Source organism: Corapipo altera, unplaced genomic scaffold (genome assembly GCF_003945725.1).
Source record: "Corapipo altera isolate COAL_440 unplaced genomic scaffold, ASM394572v1 2b, whole genome shotgun sequence".
Taxonomy (NCBI): Eukaryota; Metazoa; Chordata; class Aves; order Passeriformes; family Pipridae; genus Corapipo; species Corapipo altera.
Window position 1 is genome coordinate 2,817,887 of NW_020884874.1, and position 26,821 is coordinate 2,844,707.

General features: G+C 38.2%; 1 protein-coding gene across 4 annotated transcripts in view; it reads left to right on the top strand.

Annotated features, from left to right (window-relative positions):
- The window catches only part of KLHL32 (kelch like family member 32), a 125,881-nt gene that overhangs the window by 19,105 nt on the left and 79,955 nt on the right, over positions 1 to 26,821 (top strand). For 3 of the 4 annotated variants that reach the window (XM_027631712.1, XM_027631725.1, XM_027631720.1), the window contains exons 2-3: positions 8,771 to 8,858; positions 11,289 to 11,469. In XM_027631712.1, the coding sequence (XP_027487513.1) occupies positions 8,836 to 8,858; positions 11,289 to 11,469 (204 nt within the window). In that variant the 5' untranslated portion in view covers positions 8,771 to 8,835. Of the gene's footprint in view, positions 1 to 8,770; positions 8,859 to 11,288; positions 11,470 to 17,456; positions 17,537 to 26,821 lie in introns of those variants that run through there. The other variant, XM_027631731.1, reaches the window with a different exon arrangement.

The following is a 26,821-nucleotide window of genomic DNA, read 5'->3' on the forward strand; positions in this document are numbered from 1 at the left end:
TCTCTCTTTCTCTCTTTCTCTCTTTCTCTCTTTCTCTCTTTCTCTCTTTCTCTCTGTAACCATTTTTTTCCTCCTCTCCTCTTCTTCTCTTCTCCTTCTCCAGCCAGCACCATATGAATCATCAAATCTTGTCGGTAACTATTCGCCTCTCCTTTCTCTCTCTCCTCTCTTTCTTCGCTCTTTCTTTACCCCTTTTAATCTGTTGCTTTCTTTTATTCTTTTCCTACTCTTGTGGGTAACTTAAAACTAATGAGTTGTGTTTTACTGAAACTGCTATATGGATTGTTTTTAGTGGGTGTTTCCTGTGGAATGGTTCTTTGTGCTGAATGTTTTAGTGAAATGCTTTTTTCCCGGTTGTATTTTACTCCTGTAAAAACCTTTTGCCAAAATATCTTATTTTTTCTCACTAAATTAAAAAGAATTTCTCTTAGAGGAGAGTGTGTGACTCTTTCTCTGGATGCTAATTAGAGGTTATAACGAACCAGAAGGTTTTTAAAAGGTCTTAAATAAAAAATGCAACCACTCTGGGCAGTTTATAGCTTAATCCAGAGCGCAACAGGGGTGCAAAAAATTTCTCTGGCTTCTTCAGTACCACTTTCCTCATCCCAGATCAAGCTTATTTGTGTTTTTTATTAACTAGCCTAGTTAAGGTTATAGAGGTAGCAGTGACTGTGTAAACATGTTGCAGGCATGTAAATGTAAGAAATAGTGATCTTACAGTAATAAAAGAGTGTACGTGGTTGGAATTCTGTTTTTCCCAAACAACAGGTGTTTTTTTTTGATCTGCAGAAGGCAAAACAGGGTGAAGGCCTGGAAGCAGGTGACTATGCAGACTTCACTGCTTATGGCTTTTGTGATTGCAACGTGTAATAGAATTTGAAGATGGACAACCCTCTACATTTTCTCCCCCTACTTCTTGCCCACAAACAGTGGTCAGAAATACATTTACCTGTAGGTCTTATTTATTCTGGTCATCTAATTGGTTTTAATTTTCCCTTTCAAAGTAGATTTCTTTAATGTTTAAATCAAATCTGTTGTTTCAGTACAGAAGTGTTTTAATCACTCTGAGTTTGTTGTGAGGAAAACGTTTAGATTAGATGGATCTGCTTCAGAGCTCTAGCTAACTTCAGCTCCCGTCACTCCTACTTATATTTCTAAGTTTAAGGCTGCACGTGAAAATTCCTTTTATACTTAAAGCAGCTTTCAGCCAAACAGTAAATACAGGCATCGCTCTAATTCAAGAGTTTATGCTGGAGTGGTATTAACCGGGCTTATAGAAGTTTTGACATCATTTAAGTGTGGAAAAAAGGTCTTAAGGGAGTGTGTATGTCTCCCTAATGTTGTTATACCTCATTGACTTTAACACGAACATAAGTCATATGAGAAGAATTTCACTTTGCTGCTTTTTTTGAAAATTCAGATGTTCATCAGGAAGTAATGGAATTAGGAACCTGTGCCTTTTATTGTAGTAAGATGACTGAAGGGAATTTCGGTTTTGGCATTGGAGCACTCAGCTTTTTGCCTTTTCTAGCATTCTTAGCTTCATGGGTGTGTAACCTCTTAACACTTTTTAGAAGAAAAAATCTGGAAGAGCTATACTGACTGCATGGAACAGCAGCATAATTGCAACCACTAGCACTGAGATCTGCTGCTCAAGAAAACTGTCAGGGATTATTTGCTATAATCCAGCACAGTCAGCAGAAAGTAAAGGCAAATGTTCTGCAGATGTTTCTCCACAAAAAAGATGTGGAACTTTATGATCTTGATTTCTATTCTAAAATCTAGACAGAATGGCCTCTAAAAGACATTGATTTTTTAGTTGGTTTCTTCTAAATCTGATGGTTTTGTCACACGCAGGTTTTAGTCCAGGATTTTCCCTGCCCTTGGCTCTTTGTTGTTCTTCTTTCTGTACCTTCCCAGTCTTCACTCCTGAGCATTCAGTCTTCTTGTCCAGCAATCAGAATTATTCCCAGCTGACCTCTGACATCTCTTCCTGTGATTGTACTGTAGAAAAGTCCATCCCTTCTCATCTATTTTGCCCAGATACTTATTTGATTTTAGTATTGTGTACTATTCCACTGTTTCCCCTTTGCAAAAGAAGAAAACCAAGAAACAACTGCAGCTGTCTCATCTGGTCTTCATCACCAGCTTCTTCCACGTAATTTTTGTTTCCTCTTCTGACTTCTTTCTCACTTGTCATGTTCTTCTTGGCCTCATCCAAATTTGTTTCATCATCAAAATGAAAGACACTGCCCAATTTGCGTAAAGCTGCCAGAAATCTTTTGATGCCCATTTTTCTTCACAGAAAGATGTTTGCAAAAATCTTTGTTGTCTTATACTGAAGAGTGGAGGAATAGTCAATTAGCCAGTTATGTCACAACGGATTAGAAGGCATCTCCTGTTCCTTCAGAGTAAAATTCTATACTTTAATGTTGACTTAAATGATTTGATTTTTTCTGTTCAAAAAACCTGAGAACCCAGAAAGTCTGTAATAAAGAATGCTTTGTTCTACCCTTGACCTTGCTCAAGGGAGTGAGATTGGAACTAGATGATCTTTAAGATTCCTTCCAACTCAAGCCATTCAATGAATCTGTATGGGGTAAAATTGATGGTGATTTTAGTGATCAGTTACTTTATGAATTGAATATTTTTTCAAAATAGAGACATGGATGTCAGTAACCTGTTGCAATGCTCTGACGTTTAGAGAAGTGCTGTGTGGTTGTACTATTATGTACAGACTATTTTCTTTTTTCTTTTCTTTTTCTTTTCTGATTCCTGGTATTGAAAGCACCCACTGGACATACAGCAAGTATTTTATATTATTGTAATTATGCTGGGGAGTGGTGGTGGAGGGGAAAAGACTTCTTGAAATATTCTGGTCACTGTCCTGGAGGTGTAGGTTATCTTGAAGTTTAGTTCTGCCACCCTGTGGCTGCTGAAGGCCATTCTTAGAAGGTACGTGTTTTCTTGGCTGCTGGTAGTCACAGCCTTTTACTTTTAACTTCATGAATGCTGTTTCATGGAGAAAGTCGAGGGCCTTGTAGGTCCCATAGAGATGTATAAACTCTCTTATGTTTTTATTGAAATATATAAATACTTGTTCACTGGAAATGCCATGTATTTAGACATATAACTGGTCACCTTAGTTATGCAAGGCTGTATACTATTGATCGTCAGATAGTCTTTTATTTTCTTTTTGTTGAGGTCTAGGAAAAATCTTGAAAGCATACTCTGGCAAAGTAACTGAAGATTTTGGTTCATGCCAGCTGCCCAGTGCCTTAAGAACTAAAATGCCCAAGAACTTACATTCTGTCCCTTATAATGTCTGCGAACTCAATCTATGGATTAGATACTATACTTTGAGAGTTCTTTGCATATTTATTGCCTAGCTTTGAGAAAGATGAGAAAATAAGTTCACAGAACAATAGAATAGTTTGGGTTGGAAGAGACATTTGAAGGTCATCTAGTCCAGTCCCCTACCATGAGGTGGGATATCTTCAGGCCAGATCAGGATCCATTTGTAATATTGTTCTCCTAGCCATTCCCTAACAATGATAAATGGGTCAGCTGTAAGTAATGGCCTGCACCTTTCAGCAGGTAATTAGTATCATAGCTTAAATGGTTGCAACAGTGAGTGGTTCTGAAAAGCTAAGCTGCTGGTGCACAATGGTATGCTATTACAGTTGTATAAAACTTCTTTTTTTCAAAGGAAAAATGTGAAACAGTATACACACATCCTGGAAGCAAACGTGTTCTTGAAAGTCATCAAACTCCAACTGTGTGGTTTCCAGTTGAGTTACATGATTATATGTGGTTTTATCACTAGAATGCAACAACTTCTTGCTCAGGTGGTAGCTGAAGTAAAATATGCCTTAAGTTACACAGATGACCATGGACCTGGATTTTATTTTATCTGAATGCCTCCTCAGAAAAAAATGTTCAGAATGCTGATATATTGAGATATGTAGATGATATAAAGCCACAAAGAGGATGTAAAGACATAAAATGTGTTTCTGCTTGTACAGTCTGTGGTTTCATTTTATATTTCTGTGGTTTAAGATCTTAATGATTCTATGAAGTCAGATAGTAATTTGGTAGTAATAGAAAATAAACTTCATTATTCTAAATGTCTGTAGCTGATGGCCTGAAGATAATAATGACCTTTCCAGTCTCACAAGAAAATAGTCTGTTATTAATCAGAAGACTTTTGATTTTATTTTATTATTTTGCTGAATTTTTTCCTGAGTGTTTTGATCAAACCCTTTTTTCCCAAACAAATCCAGGTTTTCAATTTTTTTATTCCATTACTGTTGTAATTGTCATTAAATCTAAGGGCTTTTTTCAGTACTGTGAATGCTTTCTCTTGAAAGTCACTGTACTGAGGGACTACATTAGAAGAGCAACTTTTGATTGAGCTGAACTATGGTTTCACTGACAACAGTGGGCAATGGCAGATTTTTCCTCACCATTGTGATATTCTTGAACATTTTTTATGGAAAGAGAAAAATATTTCAACTCTCAAAGATGTCAACGAAAAAGGGATAATGTGGTGTCTCCCTGTCATGGGGGAGAAGTATGTTAATATACTCAGAAGAGCAGGTTTGCAATGAATCTTTTTCAAAGCTGTTTCCAAGTGTTTTCCCTTTGACAAATTAATTTGGCAGAGCTGTGATTAAAAAAATAGAAGATAATGCTGTCTTTTTTTTTCTTTGAATAGTAAGCTCATAATTTTGTTTCTGAAGAGACTCTTACTCTGAGAGAAGGTGAAGTACAGCTTGAAACAATGGGTTATTCTGACTTACTAAAACCACAGACAAAACCAGAAGCTCCTATGAATAAGGCTCTAAGCTGGAATAGAAAATTGCCATGGGTAAATCTTAATAGGTTTATTCCGTATCCATGACAGTCTCCATCAGGATGTGCTATGATATAATTCTGAAATGAAATTAATGTGTACTTCTCATAGTTTTTAAATGTTGCATTTTCTTTGTTAAAAAAAAGACAAAATTTAAAACAGATATTTGAAGCTGTCAGAGGGAAAATAGCATTTCACTGTATACAAATGCTTTATCTTCATGACTTAACCAGTTGGTCCAAATTTTGCTTTTTTATGGGGAAGACCTTATGATCCCTTCAGTTTGCATATACATCTAATTTGAAGTGGTATGGGTTTAAGTGGAAGTGTTTTTCAATACTTAAAACACACATTTAGAAAAGGAGTGACTTGAGGGAAAGAAGATAACTAATTAAAGATAACTACTTGAAAATGCAAAAATCTCTTCAAAATTATTTATATATTCAATATTTGAAGTAATTTTAAGCAATTTTTGAGTACATGAATTTTCATCAATTTCTACCTAACCTAATTTGGCGCACAGCAAATGTAATGTAAGTAGTGTTGATTCACCATTTTCCAACATAACTTGAGAGTCATAATTAAGAATATTAAGAAATATATCTAAATGAAATATTGCTAGCTGGAAAGCTATGTTATCTGTACTCATAGAAGTAAAAAAAAAAAAATCACATTTAATTCCAAGTTTTACAAATCACCCATTTTGTGTGGTTACTGACAAAGGAAACAGCTTCAGTTTAGGAAGATAACTAAAAGCTACCTATGTAAAATGAGATTAAAATCTTTACTTAAGTACTTGGGGTTTGCCTGGATGGTTTGAATGAGTTAAAACTGATTATTTGAAATAGATTTTTAATAAGCAGTATTGTTTTAAGTAATGTGGAAATAGATAAATGTGTGGCTTTCCCAACCCAATGTAAAAAATTAAAGGAGAAATTAGAGGGCTTTTCACACACTAGAGGAGTTTAAAGGCAGAGCAATATTTAACTAATGCAGTGCTGTTCTGTGAAGTTCAGTGGTAAACAGATCATCAACCTTACTTGTGATGAACTAGGTGAAAGCCTCTTCAAGTGGTACTAGTGTAAAGGACCCTGCAGTTCCCAAACGACATGAATAGCACAGATCTCCCCAGGGAGGCAAACCAGTCTTCCTGTGAGTGGGTCTGAAGCAGCAGGGGCTGTTGACGGGAGCAAAGCAGTTATCTGCTTGAAGATATCCCCAAGGGTTCTTGATCTAAGTGTGGATCATCAGAAGAGCAAAGACTGCATCTGGTAGCAGTGAAGATTTGTGTATGCTAGCTATCTGAATCTAAGTGAGCTGAAAGAGAGCTAAAATTTTGTGTTGCAGCTTTTCACGGTTAAACTGTTTTCATTATGAGGGAATAAAAGGCATCAACTGCTCTGTATTTCTGGTAGTGCTGGCTCTGGATCATAAGAGGGACAGAAATAAAGTCCTTAGTGGCCTGTGTGCACTCAAGGTCCCACTTAGGCCTGTGTTTTGAGGTGCTTCTGGATGTGATTGCAGTGTGGCATGAAGACAAGTCCAACAATGTGGGAAAAAAAAAAAGGCAGTGTATCTTAGATCTCTCTTGCAAACCTTGGTGAAAGCCCCCTTGAAAATGCTATCAAGCTGTTTGAAGACATCTGAGAGATATTTCCTGTTCTGAAACTTGAGTTCCTAGGAGAAGAATGGCATTTTTTCCTTCATTCTTCAGGAAGTCCAAAATCCTGATCCCCTGAGACTGGAAGAAATTACTTTGTTCAGATGTGACATCAAGGTGGATTGCTTTAAACTTGGACAGTGGCTAGAAAACTAGTAAGCTATATTCTTTATTCCTATGCGGGTGTTTTAATATATATAATACTCGGTATTTTATGTATTGTATGTTTCATCAGAAACATATAGTGTATCTGCATAGACTTGAGACAGTATCTGGCTACTGTCTCTCCAATCAGCAGAGATCAAACCTTTGATTTTGATCTCACACCTGTGATGGAGTAAGGAATTCACACCTGTGATGGAGTAAGGAATTTTTGCTTGAGAATTCCTTGTGCTGATATGGGCAGTGCTGGCATTTATAAAGATGTTGTAGTGGAGTAATACTTACAGATGTTAGTTCTGTATTAGTTCTGGTGAAGGACTTAGGCCATTTAAGGACCTAGTTAAAACTTCTCTGTATATGTCGAGTCAGCTGTTGAGTCTCTCCTTTTGCTACTGGTGAATGCGAAGGTTGAACTTAAAAGCCTGTTATGACCACTGAAACGTCATGTAAGTGACATATGGGTGTATAAAATAGTAGGTACCTTTATCAGAAATGTGTTTGCTTCATTAGTTGACAGCATGTAGACCACTTACTTAATATGCTGTGTTTTATTGTCTCTTGAAGGATAGAGGGTGAGTTATAATATAACTAGAAACTGAGTTGATGGTGAGAGTGAAATGTTCTGAAACCGTCACTGGGAAGCACTGCATATCAATTTGCTGAATATCCAGCTGAGTCATCAGTGTAAGTTCTCTATGACTTCACCCCCTTTGCTCAGAATTATAGCCTTTTTGGAAAAGGGAGAAAAATACGAAAATGTTTCCATTCTTCAAATTTTGCTGAATGGTAATATTGCATTGTCACTGAGTTACATTAAATGATCCAGATATGGTTTAAATAAGCAGCCAAAGTAGTGTACTTTTCTTTTTTGACTATTCTAATAAAATATATTTTTCTTTTAGACTTGACATATGAAGCTGAAATGTCTTTTCAGCTATGATGACTGCTACACCAGTTAAAAATTTTCTGTATAACCCTGTTTTCAACAGCTTAGGTCTTTGGACACTCAGCTGTTTGGAGTTTATTTATATGGCCAATTTAATATTTTGCCTTTTTAAAAAAGCTATAGAGTTTATAAATCTCATTGCACTGTACTGTTTGTATTTTCCAGAATGTTTATAGCATCATAGAATCATTTAGGTTGGAGAAGACCCTTAAGATCATTGACACATTAACCCAGCACTGTCCAGTCCACCATTAAACCATGTCCCTAAGTGCCAAACGTACACCTCAACCACTTCCCTGGACAGCCTGTTCCATAGCTTGACAGCCATTGCAGTGAAGAAATTTTTCCTAATACCTGAAATAAACCTCCCCTGGTGCAGCTTGAGGCCACTTCCTGTTATCCTGTGTTTTGTTACTTAGGAGAAGAGGCTGACCCACATGGCTACAAACTCCTTTCAGGTAGACTGTAGAGAGCAATAAGTTCTCCCCTGAGCCTTCTTTTCTCCAGGCAAAATGACCACAGCCTCAGCTGCTCCTCATAAGACTCATGCTCTAGACCCTTCACCAGTTTCATTGTCCTTCATCCAGGTTGGCAGTGGTGTTTGGTCATAACACTGATTAATCAGTCAAGTATGTTGCTCTGAGGAAAGTGAAACTTCGACTTTGAGATACAGTAAACCTATCCCCCCTCCCCTACCAGATTGTGTCTTTAGGAAAAGATAACATAATGAAAGCATGAACTTAGGTGTATTGCAAACCTCTTAGACCCTTGCCTGTGAGAGATGTAAGATTTTTATAGCTGGATGTTATTCAGGGAAGTAAGCAAACACTAATACATACTTTTGGCCTACTCTTCATTGAGGGATTTTTGGGACAGTTATTTCCCTCCTCACCTCTCTTCAGTTTTTTGAAATTATATGTGTTCCTGTGTTTGTAGAAAACATACCTCAAGGGCAGTAGGTGCAGGACATTCAGATGGTAGGGTGTGAATTTCTAGAGAAGACTAGAGGAAAGGCCACGTTCATTGGCCAGAATTGAATACAGTCTGAAAGTTGCTTTTGAATTACATATCCTGAAAGTATTGATCTTTAAGGCTGAGACTGTGTACGCTTTGAATTTTAACTTTCCTTTCTGTTCTCTCTTTCTAGCTGGAATGTTTGCTGCTTTCCCTACAGGGTTATAAGCTTTGATATTCAGAAGACCAAACTGAAAGATGCCATCTGAGAGGTGCCTGAGGTATAGTACTTGGTAGTGTGTAGGAAGTATTAACATTTAGGATGATGTTTGCTAAAGCATCAGTTAAGAAAGTAGAAAAAAGCAAAACTAATACTTTTGTTCATTAGATAGGAATTCACTTTATTAAATACATATCCATGTTATAATCTGCAAAATATTACTCTCTTGTTGCCACTTATCTCTAGTAAAGAGAAGTGTGCCTGGGGTTGACTGGGGACCCACAGCCTCTTCGTATGTTATGTTGTTTATGCCTTAGTTTATACTTGGAGTTTCTGATTGTGGAATCAACTTGCATTTTACATTTATGCATCCAAATTGGTGGCTGGTGACAATTTTGGGGGTGTGTAGTGTTCCACTGTTCAGGATGTATATTACTCTTCCAGTTGTTTAAAATGTCTTCAAAGCATTCTCTCCAAACTTATCTTTCTACCTTCCCTTCTGTCGCTTTCCCAGTGTAGCCATTCTCATTTATATTCCCCATTGTCACAACAGAGTATTTGTTATTTATAATTTAATTACTTTCTGGAAACACTTTCAGGCAGAACACTCTGCAGAACTTATTAACTTAATTGTTTTTCTGCAGAACTTTGTAGTAGTGTGATATGCTAGTGGTTCTGTTTTACAGAGTAGCTAACACTGATCTGGGACCTCAGAGAACTACCTGATACTACTGGAACACCATATCATTTCAGTTCTATTCCCCTTTCCCATACCATGCTTCTGCAGTTGAAGAGAAACAGGACTTGCTTGCATTTATAGCTGTTGGATCTGTCAACTGATAATATCACTACAAAGTCATCATGTTGTGTTTAATGATTCTGTGTATTTTCATTCATAAATTCCATTAAATTGCCTTGCATGCATATGTTTCATATGTTTTTAACACAAGGATTACAGGCAATTGATTTTTCATTTTGGCATTGAATTGAAAAATGGATTATGATAGAGCTCAGGTGTTTTCTATTGAGTGAAATAGTCCTCTTGATGATGGTGAAAAAAGCAAGAGGAACAAAGGTCTTGCTTCACAGCACTGGGAGAGAGGCTGATAAAAACAAAAATAAAAAGAAACCATCTCTGGATATAATTAGCATATTATACTTGCGCTGGTTTGATTTAGTCACTTTGCTATAGAAATGACAGAAGAGAAATAACTGTTAGAAATAATTCCATTCTATTTTAGCAAGTTAGATTTCTTGATAACTGTCATTTAGAATATGAGTTAGGTTCAACAAACAGAGCAGCTGAACAAAAAAGAATAATTTGAATGAGTAATTTTTAAATATATTTAGGACATGTCCATACATGAAACCTAAACTATCAAAGAGGGGCTGAAGTTCAGGTACTGACTATTCCACTTTGGCCAGCCTTCTTCTAGAAGTAGTGTCTTAGTAGTCATCTTTTTTAAAAAGTAGGTTGGAATAGAGCAAACAGTCTGCAAGGCAGGGCTGCAGTAGTTTAGAGATGCCCGAGGTGCAGGAGTGGGATAGGCAGAGAGTGTGTATAGATAACAAAGGAGAATATAGCAGCCACACAGCTGCTGCATAGCATATGTGTGCAGTGAATTACATGATTGTAGTGGAAAGTTGATAGGTTACTCACCCCTTATTAAAAAAAAAATAATTATATTTTCACTTTGATATATAACAAATTGACTCTTTGTAAATTCACCTTCTATGAACACATAAATTCTCTGGCAATATAAACTGGTAGTCTCACAGATTTCAAATCAATTGCACTGTTTGGTGCCAAAGAGGATTTGCCAATATGTTTGATTTGGTTCTATTTACATCAACAGTTACATTGTCTCTTCTGCTGCTGCAGAAAAGGAAGCTGCCATCAGACAGCTTCCTCATCAGACTGGATTATGTGCAAATCTTTTATTCATACATGGAGATATTCAGAGGTGGAGAAAGCCTTAGCATTTTAAAACAAGCAAACGTCTTTTCTCTACCCCCACACAAACCAGACAATCAAAAAACTCCCACAACACTTCATAAATATGAATAACTTGAAATGGTCTGAAAACATTGAGTGGCACAGTATTAGTCTTAAACAGGCCACCTGAGACCATGATCCTTCATTCTTTTTAGTAGAACTCGTTGCATCCATCCATCCATCCTCCTTTCCACTGATGCAGTCCCTTAACCTAGGACCTTTATTATTCTCATTTGATTCTAAAATGATTCTGAATTAATCATGATCATTTTAAATATGAGTATGTAATCAGGTTTCATACTACTTTGTTATACTGAGCTTTTCTTGTGATGTCTATGCTATATTAAGATTTTTTGCCTGACAGGGGTCATGACTTTTTTTTGTTTCCAAGAATTATCAAACAATCTTGCCTTAGAAAAAGTTGTTCTGTATTTTTGACAGAATATGCTTGTTCCTACATTTTTTTGACAGAATCTTTTCCCTTTCCCCTCTCAGTGTTCAGGAAATGCTGACAGGTCAGAGGCTTTGTCAGTCCAGCTCCCATAATGATGCTGTCCTGGCAGCCCTGAACCAGCAAAGAAGTGATGGCATACTTTGTGATATCACCCTTATTGCTGAAGAGCAGAAATTTCATGCACATAAAGCAGTCCTGGCAGCCTGCAGTGACTACTTCCGAGTAAGTACAAAGACTTTTTTCTTCATATAATAATATTAAAAATTATTACTGTGGAGGACAGGAATGGTTATAGATGTCATATTGAACAAGCTTTAAATTTGACCCTTTAGAAAATTCAAGATTATTACAATTTAGTAGAGTATATAACTTTAAATATCTGCACACATGTCATAGGAAAGAAAAGTTAAAACCTTATTTTTTTTTTAATCATTATTTACAGTAAGTCTTCCACCCCTCTTCACCCCCAACAGAGGTAGGCAGTTTCTATGAATTTTATGCCCCAGTAAAGTCAGAAAGTGGAAGACTTTTTAGTGGAATGAAGAAATGTTTGTAGAACATTGGAGGCAGTTGTGATCAGAGGATTGTGAAGAGGAAACTGAGGGGAGACCTTATCACAATCTTCAACATCCCCATGAGGGGAAGCAGAGGGGCAACTACTGATCTCTTTATTCTTGTGACCAGTGACAGCACTTAAGGAAATGGCATGAAGATGAGTCAGGGGAGATTTAAGTTGGATATCAGGAAAAAGTTTTTCATCCAGAGGGTGGTTGGGCACTGGAACAGGCTCCCCAGGGAAGTGGTCACACCACCAAGCCAGGCAGAGTTCAAGAAGCCTTTGGACAATAGTCTCAGGCATATGCTGTGATTCTTGTGGCTGTTCTGTGTAGGGCCAGGAATTGGACTTGATGATCCTGATGGGTCCCTTCCAACTCAGCATGTTCTATGAGTAGAGCATGGAAGCAAGGGGAGAGGGAATTGAAACTTAATCATTACTGTGAGGGTGGTAAGGCCCTGAAACAGGTTGCCCAGAGAAGTTGGGGCTGCCCCTGGAAGTGTTCAAGGCCAAGTTGGATGGGGCTTTGAGCAACCTGGTCTAGTGAAAGGTGCCCATGGCAGGTGGAACGGAACTAGGTGATCTTTAAGGTCCCTTCCAACCCAAATCATTCTGTGATTCTATGATAAATGCAATTTAATTCAGCTTGAGAGTGGATTTTTGTAGGATGTAAATGGTTACTCTCAAAGAGGAGGCTATAGTAATTTTTTAAATGTGTTAAGACTTATTTTCAGAAACAAGTGTTTCCAAAATGTAAAGATTAAAATACTCCCTGGGAAATCTAATTCAGATACTCAGCACGGAAAATTGAACCCAGGTGCTAAAATTGGAGTAACTGAAAAATTGAGTTTGCTAATAAGAAAGAGTATTCTTTCTTATATATGAAGCAATTCTTCTAACCTCCATTATAATGTACCCGCTCAAAATGTTGGACTGTCTATTGCTCTGTAGTTGACTGGTATTTTTAAGTGTGAGTCATCTTGTTGTTAATCAGCGACTAAAGCTGAAATTAATTTGAAGGTCTATTTTCTCTGACAAAATTTTATTTAATATTTTGTCTACACTGTAATTGTGGCATTATGAACTTCTTCATGGTGACCTTTTTGTTTTGTTACAATAGTAATACAGTGTATGACAACAGTTCTATATCCTTAATTACCTGAGCAGAATTTTTATCTTCCTGTCAACTGTCTCTCACTTTTGGTTAGAATTTAGATTTAACTTATTCTGTGTATTTAAGAAATATTTTTAACCTTGACGTTACTTTTTCTGTGATGGTGTTAAGACAATTGATTGTTCATTTTTTGAGCTTATCTGCGTGTTTATGGTTTCTGCTACAGCATACTTTGTACTGCCATAGTTACTTCATAATGGTGCCTGGGCTCTACTGTTACAGAGATTGCTTTGTACTTTTTTCCTTTTACCCCAGTGCACAGAGAGGGATTCTGGAGCTCTCTAGCTCTAGCAGGTGCTGTATATACTTGTCAGTGATAGATATACTACCATGCTGTTGTTCTTGTTTGACTGAAATATTTTAATAAGGGTGCCATATCATTACTCCACACGTGACATTCTTTCCAGAGCTCAGTGTACAGTGTGCATAGAAACATCACAGAGTGGGCATCTGTGCCCAGCATTCCAGCAGTGAGGTATGAACAGCTTCTACTTTGGTCACTTATTGATTAACATTGAGATTTGGGGCACTGTGACTTACCGTGTTATTTCCAATTGAGTTACTTGGTATTGGCTGGACAGTTACTACAAATTAAAATCTTAATGCCCTTAATTGCTGCATAAATATTTTCTATTCAAAAAACATTGAGAGAGTGATCTATGCAGCATTTAGTGATTTGGTCTGCTTCTAAAGTGTTATGGTTTGGTAGGATGTATTCTTCAGACTTTATGTATCAGCTCTAAATATGGAACCTGTGCTTTCTGAAAGCAGGCAAACAGTTTTTATTATTAACGGACAAAAATCTTTGTTAGAAAATTGTGAAATGAGTCCTATATTCTGTAGGAAGATGGCAAAAAATTTACTATACACTGTGTTCCTGATTCTAATAATTTGGAAAACAGAAGAGTTGATTAAAAAGTAATAATGTTTTGTATTTAACCTGAGATTATTGATCTTTTTATATCTAGGGGGATTTTGAGCTACTCAGGTATTAATTTTTTAAGATTTAGGAGAATGATGCCAAACTTCATTCAGAGTCAGTGAAAAGAAATGGGTGTTTCCAGAATATGATAAAAGAGGATAAAAGATTTATTTAGAATGAAATTAATGACCATGGAAAGTGCCAGATCTCTCTCAAATGGTCATAAAGACTAGACTCACATGCTTCAAAATTAGCTCTTAATATTACATTATTTTAACTTAAATTTTTCCTGGATTTTCCTGGAGGAATTCTTGGGTGAAACTTGCAGATTTTCTAACACTGAAGTCATTTATTAAAAACTCATTGTCATGTGAAACTTACCTTTCCCTACTTTTTTTGAGATATAAGCACAGAACTGCAGTGAACGGGATTCTTGGAACAGGAGATGTTGGAGTTACCTTGAATAAAACTGAGATGACACAACTATATATCAATCTGACACAAAGAACTTCCCTACCATAGCTTCTGGTTTCTACGGCTCATAGATTTGATTAATATCCCAGCCTACTTTCAGCTCTATCTGGAGAGGCCGTCATCTGATTCTTACGATCTCCCAGGTGTATTGGGTTTGGGTGGCTGGGTTTTGCTAGCATGGGTGGCTCCTGTGAGAAGCTACCAGAAGCTTCATCCCCCATGTCTGGCAGAGCTCATGTCAGATAGTTCCAGGATGGATCTTCTGCAGGCCAAGGCTGAACCAATCAGAGCAGGTACTAATGCCTCTGGGATAACATATTTAAGAAGGAAAAAAAAGTTATTGCACAGATGCAATTGCAGCCAGAGAAGAGCAGAGTGAGAATATGTGAGAGGAACAACTCTGCAGACACCAAGGTCAGTGGAAAAGGAGAGGGAGGAGTACTCCAGACTCCAGAGCTGAGGTTCCCCTGCAGCCTGTGATGAAGACCATGGTGAAGCAGCTGCGCCCTTGTAGACCATGGAGGTCAGTGGGGGTGTAGAGATTCACCTGCAGCCTGTAGAGGAGATCCACACTGGAGCAGGTGAATGCCTGAAAGAGGGCTGTGAATCCATGGGAAGTCCATGCTGGGGACATCAATCCTGGCAGGGACCTGCAAACCTGTGGAGAGGAGCCCACGCTGGAGCATGTTTTCCTGGTAGGACTTGTGGCCCTATGGGGGACCCAGTGTGGAGCAGGCTGTGCCTGAAGGACTGCACCTCATGGAACAGTGACCCATGTTGCAGCAGTTAGTGAACAATGTTGCCTGTGGGGTGGACTTGCATTGGAGAAGTTTGTGGAGAACTGTCTTCTGTGGGAAGGACCCCACCTTGGAGCAGGGGAAGGACTCCTCTCCATGAGCAGCTATAGAAACAACCTGTGATGAACTGACCATAACCCCCACTCCCCATCTCCCTGCACTGCTCAGGGGAAGGAGGTAGAACTCAGAACTGAATGGGGGCCAGGGGGAAGATGTTTTTTAGTATTTATTTTATTTCTCATTATCCTGCTCTGATTTTCTTAGTAATAAAATTCGGTTAATATTCCCAATTTGAGTTTGTTTTTCCTGTGAAGGTATTTGGTGAGTGATCTTGCTGAGTCCTTAACTCATGAACCTTTCACTGTATTTTCTCTCCCCTGTCCACCTGTGGAGGGGACTGATAGAGCAGCTTTGGTGGGTGCCTGGTATCCAACCGCGGTCAACCTACTACAGTCTTTTCTCGGTCTCCAGATATATGTTCAATCCCACACGTCTCTGTCAGAATGAATAATTTGTTTTCTCTTTTTTGCTGCTATTGTAAAGCAGCTTCTACAAGAGACTGGACATTTGCTTTTTATGGAGTACTTTTACGGTTTTCTGCAGTTTTGTTCTGTGTCTACTTTGATTTAGACGGAGCTACTTCTTCAACTGTTGTGTTCTCTGAAGCAACGTATTTTTTTCAAATTGCCACTTCTGTCTTTCTTTTATTGCAAAGAAAAGTTTGTTAATGCTCTAGAAGGATAACTAAATGTGTACCATGTTACAGACTGAGGGAACTGGAGCCATTGTGTGGGGAAAAGTGGATGGAGAAGGTTAAACGGGTTCCCTTATCAAATTTTCTTTGAGGTTATAGTCTGGAGTAAAATCTTTTGCTTTTGTAAAACAAGCTGGAGTCCTGAGCTTCAGCAAACTACTTAAGGGCCAGCCTGCCATCCATCCTTGCAGTTGTCTTGTAGTTCCAGCTGTAAAGAAACACTGGAGTTTAAATCCTAAGCATATCTCCTGGTTTGGGAATTTGCCACATTTGTACACCAAAATGTTGTGGGTTTTTTCTTTAAAAAAAACAAAACAAACAAACCCTTAGGAAATTGAATACAACGACCACATTGAAAATACAGAGTTAAATTGCAAGATTAGACACTTGAAAATTGGGTGTTTAAATTTGTTTTCTGCTCCTATGTGACCTCTTCTTTCCGAATGTGCTAAGGAATATAGTAGTTATCTCCACACCCTAAGAGAATACAATAAAGAATAGTAACATATGTTTTTTTATGGGCTCTTTTTTAAGCAACAAACAGCATTCTAGGTAAACTTTTCTGCATTGACATACTCTAATTTGCCATTTGTCTCAATCTATTGCACTGAGACAAGGCAGTTGAGTTAGTATGAGTGCATTGTGATAACTCTGGCAAGCTAAGTCATTTCCAATTAAAACATTCTTCTGCTTTTTTCCCCTCTGGGACCAAAATGAAGTGTTATTTCATGACTTCATTAGTAGGATTTTAGAGTGTTGGCAGGTGATTATATAACCTCAAGATTTTCTTGTACAAAATGCATTGGTTTTTCAGTCAGAACAAGTCCTTTCTTCGTTACTTTTCATTTGAGTAGGTTTATAGTTGCAGGACTTTGATCTTTCTCAAAAAGATGCAGATTTTCCATCTAATATGGATGAACAAAATTATATCAACTATCCGGAATAGATTTTAAAGTGTCAATAATATTCTGATTTTTTTCCACAATAAGCATGCTCAATTCTTAAAAGAATTTTTCTTATCTGAAATGAACTACTAGATTATAATTTTGCATACAGACTTTGTACTACTGACTGTCTCAGTTGATTCTTAAACAGTTTCTTTTCCAGGGTTTTCTGTATTACCTTTCCTGCCTGTTGACAGATAGTTTCCTCCCTTGCACACAACATTGCTGATTGTTCATATTTTACAGTATATTGCATTGTTTCTTGATAACGTTAGAGAATTAATTTTTATGAACAAATCCCCGAGGTGTGAAAGACTGTATGATGCAAATGGCTTTCAAATCTTGCTATATTCATAAAGAGGAAAAGGCTTTCCCTAATATATCTTAGGGATAGATCTAAAGACCTAGTTGAGAAATCAGAATTAGCTGCTGCTTTTGCAGTATAATGTGATTTTGTCTTTCAGTATTTCATCATTGATACATATCTGCTAAACAAACAATATTTTCCATACTATTGTACCCTGAAAGTGATGCTACTTAGAAATTGTCTGTCCAGATAACCTTTAGAAATCTTAGCTCTTCCCATAGGACCAAATGAGCTCTACTCTTCTAAACAAACACTAGTTCTACCTGCGGACCTTCCCTACACCCAAGCCACATATGGATAGGTACGGCTATTTCTGAACTTCCTGAACAGCAGGACAAGGAGCAATGGCCATAAACTAAAACTCAAGAAGTTCCACCTCAGTATGAGGAAGAACTTCTTTACATTGAGGGTGGCAGAGCACTGGAACACGTTACCCAGGGAAGTTGTGGGGTCTCCGTCTCTGGTGTCATTGAAAACCCACCTATACACATTCTTTTCCTGTGTTACCTACTCTAGGTGACCCTGTCTTGGCAGGGGGATTGGACTAGATGATCTTCAGAGGTCCTTTCCAACCCTAGGGATTCTGTGATCCTGTAAGCAACAGACTAACTTTCTAGCTTGAGCACTAGAAGAAAAATTTTTGTACTGAGTCAGGCTCACCAATAGGCTTGCTTTTCCTTGGCCCTCTTACTTGAATCCTTGCAAGCAGTACACAGATTTTTCCCAAACTAATTGTTTGGAAATCTGACAGTGTAATTGTAGAGATGTCAGATGAACATTCCAGAGTTGGCAAACCATACTCCCTGCTATGATTCCTTGCATCTTTTGCTCTCACTGATAACTTATATGACAATTGAAACATTTTCCATGAAATACCAAGCTCCCTTTCTGCTACCATAATGATTTATGCAAAACTAGTAATATCCCAGCTATGTGGCATCTCTCATTTACTTATACACCCTTGCCATCTTCTTACTCTTAACATTCTTGCCCACAATCTGAGAAGCCTTAAGACTTTTAACCAATTAATTTCATATTGTCCTATGCCATTCTCCATTGTCGAAGCCCTTAATTCAGGAGCAGTTTCCAATTGCTCTACAAAACTTCAGAGTATTGTATTTGTAGAATATTCTCATTTACTGTCACACCAGCAGTATTCTTGTATAAGAACTTTGATAAAGATGTCTCTATTAAATATGCTTAGTATTAAGATAAAAGTTTCCTCCTTCTTAATTCTCTGTTTAATCTCTCTTGCATTTTTTGTTTGTTTGTTAATACATTCTTCCTATGTAAAAATGTGCTAACTGCAAACTTGGGAAGGAATATAGTCTTAGTGGTGGTTTCAGGCTTGAGATTATTGAGTTTGTAATGTTCACTACTATACAGTGATGCTGTAAGAAATCTGAGGGCTATTTTGGCATGCTGTCTAACTGTTTAGCATTGTTTTTTAACTCTCCTACACATGAAATCAGCCAAATGTGCCAACACATGGATCTGAGTGATGCCAACAATGCACAAGGTATTTGAAGATTCACAGTGGTGTCTAGTGTTGTGAACATGTTACTTATATACCACCTGTTGCGAATGAGAACTCAATGCTGTTTGCTTCCCATTAGAAAAAAAAGAAACTTGCTTAAATTAAGAGGAGGCCTGGGGAAAAAAATATAAGTTATACTACTAGCATAACATAAATGTTTAAATACAAATTAGAGTTTTACTACTTATTATTTAATAACCTAGTTACAGTTGAGTGTGAAGAAAGCTGCACATTTCTTTACTTCTTAAAATATTGTTTGATATAAGCACTTCAGTACGTTGACTAAATTTAATCAAAGCCTTGGAAGTAATATAGCATGGGCAGGTGTGAAGTGTCTTGTGTAATATTTATCTGAACAAACTGTTTTTTACTTCTGGAGTATATACAAAAAATGGTTTGCAAATGTATTAAAGATTTTAAAATAAGTATTTTAATATTCTTTCAAAATGAACAAAGTAAGGAAGTGGATCTGGTTAATTTTACTTTGTTCATCCTTATCTTTGCAATTAATGGGTTTTTATTCTGTGAGGCTCTAAAGCAGTTTTTGTTTGCTGGAGGCAGAATTCCCAGAGCTCAGGAGTGTGGGTGTTATCAAAAGCTTTTAGAAGAATCTTCTCTTTTCTGAATTCTGTGTTCAAATTCCCAGAAGTTGTTATGCTGTCCTAGTAAATATGTTTCTGTTGCAGTTCTTATAGTTCATAAATGAATTCATTGCAATTATGCCAGTGTTGGGTGGTAGACAATGTGGTGTCATATCATCTTGATTTTTTTTTTCCTTTTCATTTTTTGAAGTGCCTGTATGGTAATTAAGTGCATTGTGGTTAAGTATGGCAGAATCGATTCTGCAGTTAATGAAATAGGCCATTGGAGACTGTGGCTCACTGTCTCAAATTAGACTAGTGTGATAACAACATGTGGTGTTTGACTACTATTCAATTGATGCATTTTCTCAGTTTAATACCGAGACAGAAAGGAATCATTGTTGTAGTTGCCGATTTTCTTTACCATCTTCTTTGCTCACTCCAGGCTACCTGAGTTTAATTTTGCAGTGTTGCCTTAGCAGGTGTTCTAAAGTTGGGCTGGGCTCAGCTGTAGTTTCTGTGTTGCTAAGTGTTTGCCGATGGAAAGCCAGTTTACGGGGGCAGGCCTGTGGCAGAGAAGTGTTTCATACCTGTTTTCTTCGCAGTCTCTATAGTCTGTTGAAGAGGTCTGATGTTTCAGAACATTGTTGGACAAAGTAGACACTCTTCTATCTCTTGTAGTGTCCGACACTATCTTCCTACACAACCTCAGGAAAATTTAAAATTATTCTGTGGGTGTAGTGAAGCTAAAAACACCCAAGGGAATTACTTGGGCAGCATATCACTTTTAGCTTCGGTGACTAGGACCCACATATCATTTTAATAACACAAGAAGTATCCAACAAAAGAGATGAGTGGTGAAACACTAAAACCACAATCCACTGGTTTCACTGTACATGTAGTTGGTGTCAGGAATTTTTAATGCTCTTAAAATATCATCTGTCATCTCTTCAGTTGTACGGTCAGAATCACAGAGGATCATCAAGTCCAATCCTTAGCCCTGCACAGGTACATCCACAAGAGTCACACCCTGTACCTGACAGTATCATCCAAGTGCTTCTTCAACTCTGTCAGTTTGAAGCTGTGACCACTTCCCTGGGGAGCCTGTTCCAGCACCCAACCACCCTCTGGGCGAAGAACCTTTTTTAATATCCAACCTAAACCTCCCCTGACACAATTTCAGGCCATTCCCTCAAGTTCTGTCACTGGTCACCACAGAGAAGGGATCAGTGTCTGTCCCTCTTCTTCCCCTCATGAGGAAGTTGTAAACTGCAATGAGGTCTGCCCTCAGTCTTCTGCAGACTGAACAGACCAAGTGACCTCGGCCGCTCCTCATAGAACTTCCCCTTAAGGCCCTTCATCATCTTCATTGCCCTCCTGTGGACACTCTAGTAGCTTAATATCTTTCTTATATTGTGGTGCCCAAAACTGCACACAGTATTCCAGGTGAGGCCACAGCAGTGCAGAGCAGAGCGGGACAATCCACTCCTTGACCAGCTGGCGATGCTTTGCCTGATGCCCCCCAGGACACGGTTGGCCCTCCTGGCTGCCAGAGCACTGCTGACTCATCTTCAACTTGCCATTGACCAGGACCCCCAGGTCCCTTTCCATGGCACTGCTTTCCAGCATCTCATTCCCCAGTCTGGATGTACATCCAGGGTTGTCCCATTCCAGTGCAGAATCCTGCACTTTCCATTGTTGAACTTTGTCATTGGTGATTGCCCTGTCCTCTAATTTGTTGAGGTCTCTGCAGGGCCTCCCTTCCTTCAAGGGAGTCAACAGATCCTCCCAGTTTTGTGTTATCTACAAACTTGCTTAGTATCCCTTCCAGTCCTGCATCCAAGTAATTTATGAAGATGTTGAAGAGCACAGAGTCCAAGATGGAGCCCTGTGGAACCGCACTAGTGACAGGTCACCATTCTGATGTCACCCCATTCACTATTACCCTCTGTGCTTGACCCGTGAGCCAATTGTTCACCCACCCCATGATGTGTTTATCCAGCTGTGTGCTGGACATTTTGTCCAGAAGGATCCTGTTGGAGACGGTATCAAAAGCTTTACTGAACTCCAAAAAGATGACATCAACTGGCTTCCCTTGATCAACTAGGTGAGTTATCTTGTCATAGAAGGAAATCAGGTTTAATAAGCAGGACTTTCCTTTCATGAAGCTCTGCTGGCTCTGACTGATGACAGTGTTGTCTTTCAGATGTTTTTCAGTACTTCCCAGAATAATTTTCTTCATAACTTTACTGAGTCCTGAAGTGAGACTGACAGGCCTGTAGTTTCTGGGGTCCTCCTTCTTGCCCTTCTTGAAATCAGGGCAACATTTGCCAGCCTTCAGTCAGCTGAGACCTCTCCAGATTTCCAAGAGCACTCAAAAATTGTTGAAAGTGTTTTCGTGATGACACCAGCCAGCTCTCTTCAATTAATCCCATCAGGTTCCACAGAATTGTAGGGATCCAGCTGGAGCAGCAGATCCGACACAATTTCAGGGTTGACTGTGAGTGATTGTTCTCGTCATTATGGTCCTCCAGCTCAGGGCACTGAGACCCTCCTAGTCCATCATCCATGTTGAAAACAGAGGCAAAGAAAGCGTTAAACACCTCTGCCTCCTGTCTGTCTTTGTTTGTGAGGTGACCATCCTCATCCTGTAACAGGCTGAAGATACTTCTACACTGCCTGTTGGCATTAGTGTATTTGAAAAAACTCTTTTCATTGTCCCCACGTTTCTGGCAGCCTCAACTCTGGTTGAGCTTTGGCTGCACAGATTTTCTCCCTACAGTGGCAAGTAGCACTTCCTCAATACTCCCTCAGGGAGTATTCCATTCTCCTTTGTTTGTATAAGAAGCCTATCACAATGCCCATACCTTTTCTTTTTGTGTAGCACATCATGCTCTTTTGAAGTATAGAGGAGATAGCTTTCTTTAAGTAAATTCTTCAGTTCTTGCATTGTCAACAGTGCTATTTTTTTTACACCTTGTTACCAGCTTCATTTTAATAGACTGAAATATACTATTGGCAAGTTGAATTCATGTCACTGTAGGCCTTCATCTAGTAAAGGGTGGGATTTAAGCAGTGGAACATCTACTTTTGACTGTGCTGAACAGCTTTGTAAATGCTGCTGGTTGTCTCTCTTTGTGAGGAATTAATCTGCCTGATTCAGCCAGTTTTTAAATATTAGACATCAAAAACCTCTCTAAGTCTCAATCCACTCTTAACTGTTTGACCTAATGTGTGACTGATGAATGAACGAAACTGCCTCTCAATCTACTTCCTGGTAGGTAATGCCTCAAAAGAGGAAGACGCCCTTAACATCTTTGGGTGAGAACATAAGAACGGCCACACTGCGTTGGATCACTGGCTTTAGCAGCAGCTTTTTGTCATGTCTGGTGAAAAAGAGTAAATCCAGGCTAAGTGTATGTGGCATGTCCCTGAGAGTTCCCCAGCTGTTTTCAGCTCAGGGGCATTTCCTGAGCAGGGTGTGATACCTGTCTATTCAGCAATCCTAAATAGGTCTCTCTTCTATGCTTTTACCTTCTTTCCCCTAGAGCCTCTGTAAGATTTCTCATCTTCTGTACAGCATGGCTGACTGCCTTTTGTGTCAAGATCTGCTTTTGTTTATTCTCAATCTGATTTCCAGCAGTTTCACTTGATTCCTTCTAGTTCTTCTATTGGAAAAGGTAACCATTGGTTCCTCAGTATTCTTCTCATGGCACTGAATCATCTCTTTTCCAGGCTGGAAGTTTTTAACTTAATCAGATACTAGCATAATAGACAGAGTTCAAAGGATGCTGAGTTTGAAACCAAACACTGTTGAAAGCTCAACAAAACCCAATATTTATTACAAAGAAGTGGCCAAACTAAACGAGAACCCGAGAGAAAGAGAAAACAATGAGGGAATATGACACCCTACTCACTCAGGTGTCATTTATGAGGTTATCTTACCAACTCCTAATGCCATAAAAATCCTCTGCAGGAGCTGCGTTTTTCAGAGGGTTGGCAGGCTCACACATAGCAGGTGTCCCCGCTAAAGACAACATGGTCCTTCGTGTGAAGCAAGCTCCCTCCAAAAATGAGCTATCTGCTTTTTATACAATTAACTGATTACGTCTACCTAGACAGGTTGGCCAGCACCGCCCAGCTAGAGGCTCTCAGTCCCACCTCCTGGTTATGCAAGTGGCATTATTTCTGCACATGCGCGGGTACTTTGGAATTCCCCTCCCGCATGCGCAGTATGCCTCAGGGGTCTTTCTTAATTGAGTCGGTGGGTTTACTTCATCCTCCTCCTCCTCAATCTCTCCTTCAAGTAACCTTGAAAGGCGATTAGCCAGTCGTAGAACACCAATTAAATATATTTATACAAGATTCTCCCTCCAAGGACAAAATTCCCATTTTATCAGTGCTTGTCTTCTCATAACTTGGTGGGGAAAGGAGACACTCTAACAGGTGGCTGGGACAAACACAGACCAAAAGTATCAACATTCCTGATACAGCTGGTCAAATGGAAGCTGTGCAGGGTGCTTGATAAAGCTCGTTGCTCTCCTCTGAAGCTTTTCCAGGTCTAGTATATGTTTTGTGAGGTGAGGGTAAAAGACTTTTATGCAGTAGGCAAAACGTGGATTTCTGCATGGGCATAGAGTTATAGAGTTGATTTCTGTTTTGTTCTCTCTTGCCTAAGAATTTCTAAGTTTCGATTACCTTCTTTATTTTACTATTGCTAAGTGCAGGGATGATTTTTTTATTAAACTCATATGCTAATTTTTATAGCCACCATTTTAGAAGCCAACTGCTTATCTAATGCAATCCTTTGTTTATAACAGTTTATCACACTCTGCCCAGGCCTTTACTACCTTGGGTAGCTTTGCCTCAATGGACTTTCTAGCTGCACTGCTCTTGCCCTTTTCCAGTTCTTCTCTGGTATGTTAAAGAGTCCACACTGAGGTGCTCCACGGGGATCATGACTCCCTGTGAAAACTGTCCCGGTCTCTTCTTGCTCACCATTTTATGTATTCAGTCACTTATTCAGGCAAAGGTCTCTCCTCTTTTCTCTCCTGCTTAGTTTGCCTTCCAGGCATTTAAAGACCTCTGTCAAAAGCTTACTCTTCACCATTACGTTGCATCTATTCTTTAATATGTATAAAAACAATTATGTTTTTATGTGTGTGTATGCCAAAACCAAATTAGAAATTAGCATCTCCTTGGACATGTGCAACATTCTTAGCTACTGATGAAATAACTTGGCCTCCTAGGGCCACGGGGTACCAGCTATGTGAATAGGCAACAAATGTACACAAAGTCCATTTTATATAAAAATTACAGAATATTAGGACACCTTTTGAAATGTCCATCTGCTTTTTCAGAAGCTCTCATACCTGGCACTTAATCATCTACCTTATCAGGGTTAGATTTCAACCAAGGAGTAGGTCTATAGAATTTGAGGGAATAATTAAATGAATATCATTGTGGTGTGTTAGTTTGGAAGGGTTTTGTTTGTTAGAGTTGAAGGAAAAGGCAAAGGATAAATGAGCATGGTCAAATGCAGACTACTAAAAATAAAATGAAGAGATGGTTTTATAGAGGCATTTGTTCCAGAGGAGATAGCTGATGGAGGGTAGAGCACAGCTGCTGATGAAAACTACTGTGACAGATGACTACAACATTAACACAGGCTTGGTTAGTCAAGTCATTCTTTTATTTCGCAAATTGTTAGTGCTTGTTTACTTTTTTAGGTTTTTATCAGTAGAGCATATGAAGAAACCAAAGAAAAATAGCTGGTTTTATTACTTTGCCTTTGTATAAAACAGTTTAATAAATATGGGGATGGGAAATAAGGGCCACACTTCAGGAAAATTGTGCTGTATTCTTACTGGAAAGCAAGATTTATAATTGTAATGGAAAATAGGATTGTTTTAAAGGATGCGAATGTTGTATAGTTCAAACTCTCATAAAATTGGCCAGATATGAAAGGTATCTAGTGCAAACCTTCATAAAATGAACCATTTAAAATTTCAGCATCAGATTCCTCACATAATAAGTATGCTTTCTAGTTATGATGCAGAATGGAAGTAATTGCCACAGTTTATTATTGCTTGGAACATTTGGATGTCAGTGTCTAATGACATTCACATCACATTATAAATGGCTTCTTAGGAAGCTAATTATTTTAACGACTAAGATTGTTACTCAAATTCTGGTAGATTAAGCCTTACTGTAGAACTATTTGGTTAGTGTTCGTATGAACTGAGCTGGGAACTTGTCTCGATGGTATTGTATGAAGTATGTTTTTAAAAATAAGTCCCTTACAGGTGTCCAAGCTTTGATCATGGTTTTTCCTAGAGGAAAAAAAAAAATGCAGGAAGCTTTGTCTCTGTGAGTGAAATGTATTGTGATAGTTAAAAGTTAGTTCAAGAGCTAAGTGACTTTTATTGCAATTTTATTTTGGGCTTGCTTTTGATATCACTTGCTAAAATCATCAAAGGACGCGAACAATAGGCTTATGCATTCATTGGGAAGCATTAAAGCAATTTAAGCCAAAATTTGCAAATGTGACTCATCCTTTTCTGTGCTTGACTGGAAATGCTGGAAAAAAAATCTAGTTTTAGTTATGCTGCTTCCTTTATTTTCCAAAAGGCAGGCCTGCTTATGAGTGACTGTTGTTAGGACAGACTGTACATTACTGGAGTTTTATGCAGTGCTTTGCATGGCACTGTTCTTACAATTCGGTTTTCTTGCTTCTGCCATAAAATAAACAGCAATTTGATATTCAGGACCACCTGTGATGACTTATTAATTTTAAAATATTGGAATTAATAAGGTTACTGTAGCTGTAGTAGTTCACAGTTAATTTTTTTTTATTCTGATACAGGTTTGCACATGGAAATTGTAGAATTATTTTGTTTCTATAATACTACTTGAACAAATTTTGAATATAGGTCTTTTTAGTGATGACTCAGCAACTCATTAGCAGTGCATGATACAATCTTCCTTTTTCCATGTATCTTAAATTATGTTCATGCATCTAAGCAGAGATTTGGGGAAGACACATTACACTATTATAGTGACTGTGAAAACATGAATTAAATTTAATGAAGGTTTAAACAAGGATATAACTTATTAGCAACAAATGCTTTTTAAAAAAAATTTACTTTTAAGTTTTTATTTTGACTTGGAACGAAGACCCTGTGCCTTGTTACAATAAAGAAAATTACTTTGTTTTTGGTGGAATACCCACTATATAATCAGGAAAAAATATCGCATCCTTAGGTTCTCTAAAGTGTACCATAGTTCTTTATTTCAATTTTCATTACTTATTCAGGGCTGTGTAATTATGTATCACTGTCTGACATTGACATACTAAAAGAAACACCAAAGGTTCAGTGAAATTCGCTTTGCTAACAGTAATATGTGACACTTAAGTACTGGGAATAAAATTGTATAATTTGCTGCTCAGTTTTTGCTTTAACTATAT